Source organism: Eucyclogobius newberryi, unplaced genomic scaffold, assembly GCF_026437365.1.
Source record: "Eucyclogobius newberryi isolate DKJ021-1_F unplaced genomic scaffold, fEucNew1.0.hap1 SCAF_22, whole genome shotgun sequence".
NCBI lineage: Eukaryota > Metazoa > Chordata > Actinopteri > Gobiiformes > Gobiidae > Eucyclogobius > Eucyclogobius newberryi.
This window is the reverse complement of record NW_027315857.1, coordinates 21,598,225-21,613,440: the sequence shown is the minus strand read 5'-3', so window position 1 is coordinate 21,613,440 and position 15,216 is coordinate 21,598,225. Positions and strand designations below refer to the sequence as shown.

The window sequence follows — 15,216 nt, the reverse complement described above, 5'->3', positions numbered from 1 at the left end:
TAATTAAAAAAAACATAAAATAATAATAAATAGCTTGTGCATAACATAGGAGGGGTGGTTCTAAGTCACTCGCGCGGTCAGAGTCTCTCAGCAGCGCCCTCTGTTGGTCTGGAGGGAAGCGCCCGGAGCCTCGCACACCTCCGTAACCCGCGGCGACTCTGTTTCAGCGAGCGTCGGATCCGGTACGACCACTACCTGGTGCCGTTCACGCTGTACGAGCTGGGACTCTTGTACAAGCAGCAGGGCGACTTGGCCCGCGCCGCCTCCTTCATCGAGAACGCCAAGTCAGTGCTCCGCCTTTTCTGACCCGTGAAACCGGCATTTCACTGTTTTACCGATTATTTTCCCTTCCAGGACAAATTACAAGGATTATTCCATGGAGTCCAGGCTTCACTTCCGGATCCACGCCGCCCTCAACAGCCTCAAGGGTTCTCCAGTCAGCACTCCATAAGAAGTCTTGGGACACAGCGCTAATGACTCAAAATACTTCACAGAATACGTGCCCGGCTACGTCCACAATGATATCGCAGTGATATCTCAAAACTAGTAAAGAAAAGTCACATTAACGGGACAAAATGGAAGTATAAGACCACAATGGGTCATGAAATAAGTACAATTATTTTCTCTGGTCTAGTCCAGGTTTAGTTCTGGGTTAAGTCCTAGTTTAGGCTTAACTTTCCTTCCGTTTGCTAGCATATCATTGTGGACAAAGCCTTTAAAACAGACCTCATGTAACTTACGGGAGTTTCCATCTGCTAACTCTGAAGTAAGGTTGGGATATTCCGATTTTATTCAACAACAGTTCTTAATCTTTCTTAATTCTTATTTGTGTCCTATTTATTATTTTTTAGCTTTAGCCCTTGTGCCTCCATTAGCGCGTCGAGCTAAGCGAACGCGACGGTTCCCAGTGAAGGCGGCGATGCCAAAAGTCGTTTTCGTGGGACAAACTGACCAAATTTCGCAGTGTTTCCATAACCGCACGTGTTTCGACCGCTCAGTGTTCAAAGGTTGCACTGCGTAGCTTTTCTGTCGACGCTCGTTTCCATGGAGATTGTATCGCGCAGCCTGGAATGTTCCGCAGTATGGCTCCGATGAAACCATTTACACAGCAGCATTTATTTCATTACGTTTCTATCGCCGATGCCAAATCCCGTGACAAAACATTTGTTCTCTCTGTGATTGTTGACGCCTCGCCGCAGATCTGATCCGTAACTTGACCCGTTTGCGCTCTACCCGCTTGTCTCCACGGTGACGGATGAGTTTGATAGCGTACTGTGGCACATTCTAGGCCACTGGTTCCTCGCGTTAGCTTAACTTGGAGTCCGTTTTGTCCAGATAGTCTTCGTTTTGGTCAGTCCTTGTGGTACAATCCTTTTCAAGACCCACTTTAGAATAAAATTGATCTTTTTCAACGTTTTCATTTAAAAAAACAACACATTTCTGTCGATCCTTTTAGTCGATATCGATGTGTTTGCGATATACTGTTCTGCATCCCGACTCGCCACGGAAACCAAGCGGGTGACGGACACGCCAGCAAAGTTACGCAGTGCATCTTTACCTGGAACGAAGAAAACAAATTCAACTCATTCACAAGCATCTGTCTTTACTTGAGCTGCGTTCACGTTTGTCCTGGTTTAGTCCTAGTTTAGTCCTAGTTTAGTCCTAGTTTAGACCTGGTTTACTACTGGTTTAGACCTGGTTTACTCCTGGTTTAGTCCTGGTTTAATCCTAGTTTAGACCTGGTTTAGACCTGGTTTAGACCTGGTTTACTCCTGGTTTAGACCTGGTTTAGTCCTAGTTTAGACCTGATTTAGACCTGGTTTACTCCTGGTTTAGTCCTGGTTTAGACCTGGTTTAGTCCTAGTTTAGACCTGATTTAGACCTGGTTTACTCCTGGTTTAGTCCTGGTTTAGACCTGGTTTAGTCCTAGTTTAGACCTGATTTAGACCTGGTTTACTCCTGGTTTAGTCCTGGTTTAGACCTGGTTTAGTCCTGGTTTATTCCTGGTTTATTCCTGGTTTAGTCCTGGTTTAGACCTGGTTTAGTCCTGGTTTATTCCTGGTTTATTCCTGGTTTAGACCTGGTTTAGACCCGGTTTAGACCCGGTTTAGACCTGGTTTAATCCTGGTTTTGTTCTGGTTTAGATGTTTTGTTTGTGAACGCAGCCTAAATGAGGTTTGTCCCTCTGAAAACCTTCATCTTTTAAACAGCATTTGCACAAATATAATGATATATATATATATATATATTTATGGGCCTTTAAATGTTCTAATATATTCTGGTTATACTGTTTGTACATATTTAAACTTGACTGTTGCTACAGATTCAAACAGAAGTAGAAATAAGTCTGGGGGACGTGAGTCACATGTTTCTCAATAACAATATTCCGTGAAACGCCTTATACTTTAGCGACAAAACCACGTACTTTGGCGCACATTTTCGCAGCAATATAAAAAACGAAACACTACAAGCCTTTAGCTGTTCAAACGTGACGTGTCTTAGACCAGTGTGTTTTTATTTATTTATCGCTAATGCCGTCTTTTAACCTCACAGAAGCCTTGATTTCTGTCACGTCAGCGTTTTGTCCGCTTCCTCTTCTTTAAACCTCCTCTTTTGTCTTCCTCTTTGTTTTTGGGGGGAAATAAATCAGATTGTGGCTTTAGAGTTCGGATTCTGTTCAAAGTGCACGTTGTAGACACGTCCAGGAGCTCTGAACGCAGAGCTCTAAACTACAAGTGCATTTACGCTAACGACGCCGGCCGCCAATGAAAACCTCCCGCGCTTTACGTGAAAACAAAAGAAAATACCTCTGTTTTTTGTGAAGCCGAAATCTTCATTTTTAGCGAGACTCGTGCGATGTTCAGGGCCGTGTGCGACAGCGGGTCAAATGACACGCGAGAGCCACAGGAGCGGCTCAAAGTCTGGTTCGATTATAATGACAATGTATGGGCCTCTCCAGCTGAATATACTTACTACAAGAACAAGGTTTAAAGCATAAAAGATCATATTTACGCTGGATTTAATGTGGGGAAAGTGGCTTATATTTAACCAGTGATAAGCTGTAAATGTGACATTGTGCACATGTGGGGAAGGTTGTGCACATTTAGGGTTAGTTGTGGGGAAAGTTGTGCACTTGTAGGGCAGGCTGTGCACATGCGGGACAGGTTGTGCACATGTGGGGCAGGCTGTGCACATGTGGGGCAGGTAACCTGCACATGTGGGACAGGTTGTGCACATATGGGGCAGGGTGTGCACATATGGGGCAGATTGTGCACATGTGGGGCAGGCTGTGCACATGTGGGGCAGGTTGTGCACATGTGGGGCAGGGTGTGCACATATGGGGCAGATTGTGCACATGTGGGGCAGGGTGTGCACATATGGGGCAGATTGTGCACATGTGGGGCAGGCTGTGCACATGTGGGGCAGGTTGTGCACATGTGGGGCAGGGTGTGCACATATGGGGCAGATTGTGCACATGTGGGGCAGGCTGTGCACATGTGGGGCAGGCTGTGCACATGTGGGGCAGGGTGTGCACATATGGGGCAGGCTGTGCACATGTGGGGCAGGCTGTGGGTTTGATCCGTCAAAGCCAAAGAATGAATCCAAACAGATCAGGCAGAGCTCCAGTTCTCCTCCTCACGTCATTCCTCTGTCTGATGTTGCACACAGCACCTCTTCAGGTGAGGAGGAGAAGTGTCATTCTGCAGGTCTGAACGTGAACCAGACCAGCTCAGAGAAAGAGACAATGTTACAACTTTGGTCTCTAATCAAACCGAGTCCGCTTCAATTTGTATTGTAAATGCGACCCAAGAAACCAGCTTAAAACAACAAAACTAATTCATTCTGACGGGTTTTCTTCTTTATTTACGTCCTTTTCCTGTGTAAATTTGTGGCAAAATTGACAAGCAGCGACCAAAACGAACACCGAACGAACCGTCTTGGAAGAAATATGCCCAGATGTTGTGTTTTATTGACACACGTAACATTCACAAAACGAATATTTGCTTCAAGATGAACAAAAGCACAGCAGCTCTGCCACAAAGATTAAAAACGTGTTTATATTATACTATATTTAGCCATTGCTTCCTTCCTGTTTTAATATTTACAAAGAGCAAATTAACGCCCCAAAAACGTGTACGAATTTCAGCTTCGCAACAAACGCTAACACTGAACAACAACGTATTCCTTCTTTATCACGAATGTATCGCACGACTTTAAAGACCAAAACAATGTGTTGTTTTATGCTTTTATTATTGTTGTTTTCCTTGTACATGATATGATTTGTATGTTTCTCTTTTCTTGTGCCTGGATGTAAAACTCTTGTGTCTTCGGAAATATGTCGAGATCAACAATTTGTGCAGTAAATGTTTTCAACTGCGTTTGTCCGAGAGTCGTGGCACTTGACGTCGTAAACGCATCGCTGTGGTTAAAGTATCGCCAAATATCTGCGAATTTAAGCAGAAACGTGCAGAAATATCACTTCGAACACCGGTTTTTGGAGATCACACGAGGCGTTTCTGTCTTTTTTAAGGTCATTCTTATCGATTTTTTCGATATATCGCTAAATCTATAGGTGTAACGCACTTCAAAGTACGTCACGAGTAAACAGTATCTGACAAAAACTACTTGATTACTTGTAGTTTGGACGTACTCGGATATTTGGTCGTCAGTTTGAACTGAAATATGCAGTATTCTCACAATTAGCTGAGATTGAAGTCCAGAATGACTTTCAATGCGACCGTGGTCCTGCAGGAACATCAAAACGCTGCCAAAACTGGAGTTCGGGAACTGAAATTGTTCGTACAAATTGCGTTATCGGCTAAACTGGAGTGGATTGACCCGACGTTCAGCCGATACCGCGTTGGTTTGGGTGAAGTCACAGTCGGAGCGCTCTTGCTTGTCCACTGCCACCGCTCTCCGTCCGTGCGTCTCGGCGTCGGTCGGCGCCTCGTCTCGTCCGTGTTTGAAATGTGTCGCGGCTTTTTTGGCTTTGCATGTGGAGCTTTTTGAACGATACGTCACTGTTGTTTGCTTCCGATAGCCACTCCGTTATAGACATGTACACATCGTGCAATAAAACACTATATACGCTTTGAACGTCTCTGTTTTCATTTTGTGCAGCAAGTCTCTGAGCACCAGCAGGAGGCCGGTCCATGTTTAGTCCTTAGTCCTGACTCTGGCACCAGCAGGAGGTTGGTCCATGTTTAGTCCTGACTCTGGCACCAGCAGGAGGCTGGTCCATGTTTAGTCCTGACTCTGGCACCAGCAGGAGGCCGGTCCATGTTTAGTCCTGACTCTGGCACCAGCAGGAGGCCGGTCCATGTTTAGTCCTGACTCTGGCACCAGCAGGAGGCCGGTCCATGTTTAGTCCTGACTCTGGCACCAGCAGGAGGCCGGTCCATGTTTAGTCCTGACTCTGGCACCAGCAGGAGGCCGGTCCATGTTTAGTCCTGACTCTGGCACCAGCAGGAGGCCGGTCCATGTTTAGTCCTGACTCTGGCACCAGCAGGAGGCCGGTCCATGTTTAGTCCTGACTCTGGCACCAGCAGGAGGCCGGTCCATGTTTAGTCCTGACTCTGGCACCAGCAGGAGGCCGGTCCATGTTTAGTCTTGACTCTGGCACCAGCAGGAGGCCGGTCCATGTTTAGTCCTGACTCTGGCACCAGCAGGAGGCCGGTCCATGTTTAGTCCTGACTCTGGGCACCAGCAGGAGGTCGGTCCATGTTTAGTCCTGAATCTGGCACCAGCAGGAGGCCGGTCCATGTTTAGTCCTGACTCTGGCACCAGCAGGAGGCCGGTCCATGTTTAGTCCTGACTCTGGCACCAGCAGGAGGCCGGTCCATGTTTAGTCCTGACTCTGGCACCAGCAGGAGGCCGGTCCATGTTTATTCCTGACTCTGGCACCAGCAGGAGGCCGGTCCATGTTTAGTCCTGACTCTGGCACCAGCAGGAGGCCGGTCCATGTTTAGTCCTGACTCTGGCACCAGCAGGAGGCCGGTCCATGTTTAGTCCTGACTCTGGCACCAGCAGGAGGCCGGTCCATGTTTAGTCCTGACTCTGGCACCAGCAGGAGGCCGATCCATGTTTAGTCCTGACTCTGGGCACCAGCAGGAGGCCGGTCCATGTTTAGTCCTGACTCTGGCACCAGCAGGAGGCCGGTCCATGTTTAGTCCTGACTCTGGACACCAGCAGGAGGCCGAACCATGTTTAGTCCTGACTTTGGCACCAGCAGGAGGCCGGTCCATGTTTAGTCCTGACTCCGGCACCAGCAGGAGGCCGGTCCATGTTTAGTCCTGACTCTGGCACCAGCAGGAGGCTGGTCCATGTTTAGTCCTGACTCTGGCACCAGCAGGAGGCCAGTCCATGTTTAGTTCTGACTCTGGCACCAGCAGGAGGCCGGTCCATGTTTAGTCCTGACTCTGGGCACCAGCAGGAGGCCGGTCCATGTTTAGTCCTGACTCTGGCACCAGCAGGAGGTCGGTCCATGTTTAGTCCTGACTCTGGCACCAGCAGGAGGCCGGTCCATGTTTAGTCCTGACTCTGGGCACCAGCAGGAGGCCGGTCCATGTTTAGTCCTGACTCTGGCACCAGCAGGAGGCCGGTCCATGTTTAGTCCTGACTCTGGCACCAGCAGGAGGCCAGTCCATGTCCAAGTCTTCCCAAAAAAGGAATAATTTGACTGAAACTCATAAATATCTTCAAAAATCAAAACGCAACCAAAAAAAAGTCAAGAAGAGAGGATTTTTATGACTTATTTTTACTTATTAATATATATAATATAATAAAGGATTTGTCATTAGACTCAGTAGTTATGTAATAATATGTTTATTTGCCTGTTACACTCCTGGCTCCTTCAGCCTTGATCGCGGGTGCAGTGCGCGTGCCGCGCCGCAGGGGGCAGCATCATGGACAGCACCATGGACAGCACTCACCACAAACACTGTCGAAGAAGACGAGTGTAAACAACATGGCGGCGCCCGCAGAGCACGCGACGGAAAACACGAGAGAAAGTGAAGAAACTAAAGACACAACATCTGAACCTGAGCCAGACCAGGACAAAGACCAGGACCAGGACAAAGACCAGGACAAAGAGGAGCCCAAAGACTCGGGAGAAAAGTAAGCGCCTCATATTTATACAGTTTAGTCCTGGCTTAGACCTGGTTTAGACCTGCTTTAGTCCTGCTTTAGTCCTGGTTTAGACCTGGTTTAGTCCTGCTTTAGTCCTGGTTTAGACCTGGTTTAGTCCTGGTTTAAACCTGGTTTAGTCCTAGTTCAGACCTGGTTTAGTCCTAGTTTATACCTGGTTTAAACCTGGTTTAGTCCTGGTTTGGACCTGGTTTAGTCCTGGTTTAGTCCTAGTTCAGACCTGGTTTAGTCCTAGTTATACCTGGTTTAAACCTGGTTTAGTCCTAGTTTAGACCTGGTTTAGTCCTGGTTTGGACCTGGTTTAGTCCTGGTTTAGTCCTAGTTTAGACCTGGTTTAGTCCCGGTTTAGTCCTGGTTTAAAACTGGTTTAGTCCTAGTTTAGACCTGGTTTAGTCCTAGTTCAGACCTGGTTTAGTCCTAGTTATACCTGGTTTAAACCTGGTTTAGTCCTGGTTTAAAACTGGTTTAGTCCTAGTTTAGACCTGGTTTAGTCCTAGTTCAGACCTGGTTTAGTCCTAGTTATACCTGGTTTAAACCTGGTTTAGTCCTGGTTTAGACCTTGTTTAGTCCTAGTTTAGTCCTGGTTTGGACCTGGTTTAGTCCTGGTTTTGTCCTGGTTTGGACCTGGTTTAGTCCTGGTTTAGTCCTAGTTTAGACCTGGTTTAGTCCCGGTTTAGTCCTGGTTCAAACCTGATTTAGTCCTGGTTTAAAACTGGTTTAGTCCTGGTTTAGTCCTCCTTGTGAAGACCTAGTTCAGTCCTGAGTTAGTCTTGTTTTTGTCAGTTTAAACATGATAATCTTGTATATTTTCACAATTAGTCTTGTGTTAGTCTTGTTCTAGTCAGTTTACACATGATTAGTCTGGTTTAAACTTGATGATCTTGTTTTTTTTAGTTATGATTAGTCTTGGTTTAGTACATTTTAACATGATAATCTTGGTTATTTTCACAATGAGTCTGGTTCTATTTAGTTTAAACTTGATCATCTTGGTTATTTTCATGATTATTCTTATTTTAGTCAGTTCAAACGTGATGATATTGTACGTGTTTATGATTAGTCTGGTTTATGTCTTGTTTTAGTCACTTTAAACACGACAATCTTGGTTATTTTCTCGCTTTAGCCATGGTTTGATCATACTTTTTGTCCTGGATTGGTTCAGATCTGGTTCAGTCCTCGACATTCCCGGATTCCAAGAACACTAATCAAAAGCAGACACTTTAAACGTCTATAAACAGAAACATTTTAGGGGTTAAACGATTAAAGAGTATCTCAGTCAAGTTTCCGTCAAAGTCCGATACATTTGAATAAAATCGGACTATTCTTTTGAGAAATGATGACAAATACTTACCAAAATGTTGACGATCCCACAACTTATTACGATATTTTCCGGACTATAAGTCGCACCAGCAAAAAAAAAAAAAAACATAATAGAGCAGAAAAAAACATATATAAGTTGCACTGGAGTATGAAATGCGGTTGTGTGTGAAAATAACAAATAATATCACATATAAGTCGCTCCGGAGTATAAGTATATAAGTATAAATATAAGTATAAGTCGCATCCCGGCCAAAACTATGAAAAAAGGTGCGACTTATAGTCCGGAAAATACGGTACATACGTTACCACATTTATAGTTTTGTGAAGCTCAAATACAATATTTCCCCATCCTCTGTGGTAGAAAAAACAAAGTATCTTTCATTTCTTCCCTGGAAATTCCAAATAGTTGCTTATTTTTGTTATAAAGACTTAAAAAACCTTAATGAGTTAAAATGCCCACTTCATATTGCCTCCAGTCAAGTATATTTACAATCATACAACATAAATAAGAACAAAATGCACCACAGTGCAGACATTTATTCATGTTTCCGTGACAGGTGTAGCAGTGATGAAGATGAAGAGGAGGAGGAAGAGCGCCCCCCTCGGGTTCTGGACACTCCCGAGGACCTGCGCCTCGAGGCCATCGCCAACTCCATCGCGCTGCACCCGAGCCGGGACCTGATCGTGTGCGGCGACGTGGACGGAGACGTGTACGCCTACGGATACTCCTGCACCGAGGGGCAGACGCGGGAGCTCTGGTCCTCAGGTGGGCGGGGTTTGAGACGAGGGGGCGGGGCACAAACTCATCACCTGTGAGAGGATGAGAAGGCGACGCTCGGGCCAATCAGAGGCCAGGGTCCAGCCAGGGAAACGAGGAAATGCACGAGAGATTTAGAATGTATAAATTTAAAAACATCACGATTTAATGATTATTCACGATTATTGAGACTAAACGACAGTGAAATCTTTCATTTTCCTTCATTCTCGTGTCACTTTTTCTCAAGTTTGTGACCGACTTTACGTATTTAAACGTTCTGAAGGGCAAAATATAGTTAAATATGATGAAAACTGGCAGATTTAAAACATTCTTTACATTTAGGTCTAGTTTTTGGACGATTGATTGAACAGAAATACTTCATTTTGCGTCTAAAATTGTCACGATTATTGATTATTAACCTTATAATCTTGACATCCTTGGCACGGATTTATAACAGTTCGCGGTTGAGTGGACAGCAGGACTAGAGAAAACACAAGCTAAATAAAGAATAGAATGACCAAATAAGGAAGTGGCATCCAAAGTCCAAAATAAAAGTCCCATTTTGTCCATTGTTTACGAACTATCAAACTAGCGCAAATGAAGCTAAATGCTATTCTAGGTATGTTTTTGATGAGGGAACAAAGTTGGAACAGGGTTAAAAGTTCAAAAAAGTAAAACTAGCATAACATGTCCCCTTTAAAACTCCTAGAATAGTTTACTCCTGTTTTGGTTGTAGTTTAAACCTTGTTCAGACCTTGTTTAGTTCTGTCATTGTCTTGTTAAATCCAAAAAGATGTGAAAAGGTGAATGGGATGTCAAGAGCTTAAACTGTTTTATGAATGCAAATCTAATATGTTTCACAGGATTTAGCCTTTAGTTTTGTCTTTTTGTCCCCGCTCCCTCAGGGCACCACATGAAGTCCTGCCGCGCGGTCCGTTTCTCGGACGACGGGCAGAAGCTGTTCTCGGTGTCGCGGGACAAGGCCGTGCACATTTTGGACGCCGAGAGCGGGAAACTGGTGACGCGGATCAGAGGCGCGCACGCCGCCCCCATCAACGCCCTCAAACTCATCGACGAAAACCTCCTCGCGACCGGAGACGACGCCGGCACAGTCAAGGTGCACTCACTGTCCTGCTTTAGTCCTGGTTTAGTCCTGGTTTAGTCCTGGTTTAGGCCTGGTTTAGGCCTGGTTTAGTCCTGGTTTAGTCCTGGTTTAGTTCTGGTTTAGGCCTGCTTTAGTCCTGGTTTAGGCCTGCTTTAGTCCTGGTTTAGGCCTGCTTTAGTCCTGGTTTAGGCCTGCTTTAGTCCTGCTTTAGTCCTGCTTTAGTCCTGCTTTAGTCCTGTGTTAGTCCTGGTTTAGTCCTGGTTTAGTCCTGCTTTAGTCTCGTTTTAGTCCTGTTTCAGCCCCGCTTTAGTCTCGTTTTAGTCCCGTTTCAGCCCCGCTTTAGTCCCGCTTTAGTCCCGCTTTAGTCCTGTTTTAGTCCCGCTTTAGTCCCGTTTTAGTCCCGCTTTAGTCCCGCTTTAGTCCTGGTTTACCTCCTGGTGGAGCCGTTCGTTGTCATAGCGATGTGTGTGTGCAGGTGTGGGACATGAGGAAAGGGACGTCCTTCATGGATCTGAAACATCACAACGACTACATCAGCAGCATCGCCGTGGACCAGGCCAAACGGATCCTGCTCACAGCCAGGTCCGAGTCTTGAGTTACCATAGCGACTCACCCTTCAATAAATACCGTATTTTCCGGATTATAAATTGGACTTTTTTTCATAGTTTTGGCCGGGGTGCGACTTGTACTCCAGAGCAACTTGTATGTGATATTTGTTATTTTCACACTGACAACCACAAGAGGGCGCTTTAGGCTCTAAGCGACGCAGAAGAAGAATCTGCACTTCCTCTTCCTCTGGAGTTTGTGGAGTTGTTTAGAAGTGACACAGAGGAAGAAGAATTCAATGGATTTAGTGATTTGGGGTAAAACTGATGCTTTGCTAAACTTGTTAGCATGTTCTTTATGCTATAGTTATCTGAATAACTGTTCATATGTTACGTTAACATACCAGACACTTACCACAGTTCTGTCTGTGCCTCATGTAGCTGAAGGTGTTAGCGTTAGCATACGTACACCTATTCACCATGTTCTCTCATCTGTTATTATTTTAAACTGCATTTCACGATGAAATGTCTGTTCTTGGTCTTGAATTTAACAAATACATTTCCCCAAAAAGATGCGACTTATATATGTTTTTTTCTTCTCTATTATGCATTTTTTTGGCTGGTGCGGCTTATAGTCCGGAAAATACGGTAACAGCAGCTTGAACGCTGTGTCTCGAGCCTCAGTATTTAAACTCTGCCCCGTCTCGTCCGGTTCCCGCAGCGGCGACGGGACGATGGGCGTGTTCAACATAAAGCGTCGGCGTTTCGAGCTGCAGTCGGAGTCCCAGAGCGGCGACCTCACCTCGGTGGCGCTGATGAAGCGCGGGAAGAAGGTGGTGTGCGGCTCCAGCGAGGGCACCGTCTACATCTTCAACTGGAACGGCTTCGGCGCCACCAGCGACCGCTTCGCCGTCAAGGCCGAGTCGGTGGACTGCGTGCTGCCCATCACCGACAGCATCATGTGCATCGCCTCGATGGACGGGTACATACGGTGAGAGGACGCGCCGGGTCTGCGCGAGGGGCGTTTCGCTTTCGCCGGAACGCTCTGCAGCATTAAAGGACACGTATTAGGCAAAAAGAGTTGAGTTATAACGTTGTTCCGTCATCAAAAACATACCTTAAAGCTCCCCCTGCAGCTCGGACGACTCATTGAACTTAAATGCAGTTAAGATAAAAATATTTTGAATTTCACAAAACATTATTTTGAAAAACAACATCACAGAATAGCACATTTTTTAGGTTTATAATTTTACTTCCTGTTTGTAATTGATGACATCACACTAGGAAATTACCCAGGAAATACTGGGCCAAAACTCATCTAATGTCACAATGTATTTATTTGACGCATAAAAATATAAGTGAGCGACTTTATCTTGTTGAATTAATGTTTGGAGCGTCAAAAAAAAGTTGTGTCTTTGTGTAAATTATGCATCACTTCCTATTTTAAGATAGGTTATAGTCTACAGGTTAACAAAATAAATAAATGACATAAAAGACTGGTGTCAAGGGAAAGGGGGCACCAGTCTTTTATGTCATTTATTTTGTTAAATCAACCTGTGTAAAATGACGTATTTCAAAACGAAACAGACATAATTAGTTTAAAGATAAGTCATTATTTACAGGTTGATTTAACAAAATTTAAAAAAATGACATAAAAGACTGGTGTCAAGGGAAAGGGGGCACCAGTCTTTTATGTCATTTATTTTGTTAAATCAACCTGTGTAAAATTACTTTTCTTTAAAACTAAATAGACATACCGGTAATTGTTTTTAAGATAAGTCATTGTCTACAGGTTAATTTAACGAAAGAAAAAAATTACATAAAAAACTGGTGACCAAGGAAATGGGGCACCAGTCTTTTATTTTGTCAAATTAACCTATAGACAATGACTTATCTTTAAACTAAACATACATAAATAGTTTTAAGATTGTCTGCAGCTTAATTTAACAAAATAAATAAACGAATGACATAAAAGACTGGTGACAAGGGAAATGGGGCACCAGCCTTTTATGTATTTTTATTTATTTAATTTGACATTTCGACGATTTGATGAACGTGGAAAGTAAATCAGATCTTGCCGCGTTAAGTGTTTCATCGTTCATGTTTAACACATTTTAACCTCGCTTTTCGCGGTCTTTCCCCCAGCGCCGTCAACCTGCTGCCGAACCGTGTGATTGGCTGCGTGGGCCAGCACGTGGGCGAGCCCGTGGAGGAGCTGGGCCGCTCCCACTGCGGCCGCTTCCTGGTCAGCTGCGGCCACGACGCGCTGGTCAAGTTCTGGGACGTGGGCTCGCTGCCCGAGTCCAAAGTGCAGGAGTACAGGAAGAGGAAGAGGAAGGACGGGCGGCTCAAATCACTCAGCAAGAAGGCGCACGGCGACGGCGACTTCTTCTCCGGACTCGTGGAGGCGGAGCCGACGGAAAGCAAACAGGAAGAAGAGGAAGAGGAGGAGGAAAGTGACAGCGGCAGCGACTGAACGATGCTCGATAAACACTTTTCGGACTTGAATGAAATTGTCAGTGAGAGATCATATTTTTCCACATTTGTCACACTTTATAAAGGGGCGGGGCCAGATAATCATGATTTAAAAAAATATCAGGATACATGTTTATGGGAAAACCGACCGTGTTGCAATTGTCGTTTTGGAAATTTGAAGATGGAATGCTGAAAATGAGCTCAAACAATTGTTAAAAATGAGCTCAAAAACGATGAGTAAAAGCTCCAAAAAAGACATAAGTGATATTTCGTCACTTTTGGGGTTCATTTTATGATCGATTTTGCGTTTTTGTTCCATTGAAACTCGAGCAAGACATTTACAGACACATTTTGCACGTTCAAGAGACAATTATTGACTCGTGATGTGTCGATTATGTCACAGGAACGAGATCATTAGATTTTAACCAGCGTAATGCCCCGCCCACTTTATGATAAGACATGTTTACAAAGCGTTTATAAATGTGAATTACTCATTGGTTAAAAATACAAAGAAATACATTGATTGTGATGATTGTAATAGTTTTCTGGATCACGCAGACTTGAAAACAGAAAAAGACAGTTTATAACGAAGACAGCGGCATTATTAAATCAAAATGTGAAAATAGAATAAGATCTTTTGATGTTTACAAATAATCCACATTTATTTGGTTAAAAATCTAAAAAGTCTTCATGCACAATAGAAATAATCGTTTGACTCGTCGACTAATCATTAAGACACATTTAATAATCACTTTCTGGTGTCGGGATGAGCTAAAGTCAATGATGTAATGATTATCTGTAAATACGTCCTATAGTTCAGGATTAGGTCATTTTTGTTCATTATTAGTGAATTAAACATGTTCATGATTTATAAACATTTGGAAAATCTTTGTAGATATTCTAGTTTTTTTAGTTATTTTATTTCCGTCCACAGACATTAACAGAGACAGAGAGCAAAGGCAGTGATGAAAAGGACCCACGGGAAGGACAATGGGAGGACAGGGGGAAGACACGGGGAAGACACAGGGAGGACGGGGGGAAGATACGGGGAGTACATGGTGAAGACACGGGGAGGACACAAGGAGGACACAGAGAATACACGGGGAGGACACAGAGAATACAAGGGGAGGACACAAGGAGGACACAGAGAATACACGGGGAGGACACGGGGAGGACACAGAGAATACACAGAGAGGACACAGAATACACGGAGAGAACATGGGGAGGACACGGGGGGACCGGGGGAAGACACGGGGAGGACACGGGGAAGACACGGGGAACACGGGGAGGACACAAGGAGGACACAGAGAATACACAGGGAGGACACGGGGAGGAACACAAGGAGGACACAGAGAATACACAGGGAGGACACGGGGAGGAACACAAGGAGGACACAGAGAATACACAGGGAGGACACGGAGAGAACACAAGGAGGAGAGATCATGTGTCGTCACTGGCCCGGGAATTGCACCCACGACCTCCTCATCGGGAGGCAAAGCGCTCTGACCGCTCTCGATGTTTCATAATAACGTCCCGCCCGCGCTTCCATTCGTGAGCTCTTATTTTGGCGGCGTCTCCTTCACCTTCCTGCGGCTCACGAGACGCAGAGTGACGCGCGGAGACAGTCCTCGGCCCACGAGTTCTTCTCTGAGCTGAAACCGAAAAGTACATTTGTGAAGCGAAACATAAACCGTATGCAAATTAAATAAAAAATGCATCTTTATTTGTCTCCGTGGGGCAGCAGGGGGCGCTGTAAACACTAAATGAACCTGCCTGTTTGAGCACGGTGTTCTGGACGTCGTCGTCGGAGAGTGGGATCTCAGAGATGATCTTTGCGCGGAGAAACGCTACAAGAAAAGCTCAAGGTTAAC

General features: G+C 45.0%; 2 protein-coding genes across 2 annotated transcripts in view; both read left to right on the top strand.

The window, feature by feature from the left end:
* ttc39b (tetratricopeptide repeat domain 39B) overlaps positions 1 to 1,692 on the top strand; it is a 28,791-nt gene extending 27,099 nt beyond the window's left edge. Inside the window, exons 18-19 of the mRNA XM_072459019.1 lie at positions 168 to 284; positions 355 to 1,692. Coding sequence (XP_072315120.1) covers positions 168 to 284; positions 355 to 451 — 214 coding nt within the window. The 3' untranslated portion in view covers positions 452 to 1,692. The remainder of the gene's footprint in view (positions 1 to 167; positions 285 to 354) is intronic.
* A 5,275-nt stretch (positions 1,693 to 6,967) lies between these two features.
* On the top strand, positions 6,968 to 14,022 carry wdr55 (WD repeat domain 55). The gene is made up of 6 exons (XM_072459207.1): positions 6,968 to 7,116; positions 9,021 to 9,229; positions 10,126 to 10,337; positions 10,801 to 10,907; positions 11,592 to 11,861; positions 13,016 to 14,022. Exons 1-6 carry the CDS (start codon positions 6,968 to 6,970, stop codon positions 13,344 to 13,346), a joined length of 1,278 nt encoding a protein of 425 aa, XP_072315308.1. The 3' UTR covers positions 13,347 to 14,022.
* The last annotated feature ends 1,194 nt before the right edge of the window (positions 14,023 to 15,216 follow it).

What these genes read in the sequence shown, in the direction of transcription:
- wdr55 (XM_072459207.1), top strand. Translation starts at nt 6,968, where the DNA reads ATGGCGGCGCCCGCAGAGCACGCGACGGAAAACACGAGAGAAAGTGAA. An exon ending in CCCAAAGACTCGGGAGAAAA is followed by an intron (nt 7,117 to 9,020) that starts GTAAGCGCCTCA and finishes TTTCCGTGACAG; the next exon opens with GTGTAGCAGTGATGAAGATG. An exon ending in ACGACGCCGGCACAGTCAAG is followed by an intron (nt 10,338 to 10,800) that starts GTGCACTCACTG and finishes GTGTGTGTGCAG; the next exon opens with GTGTGGGACATGAGGAAAGG.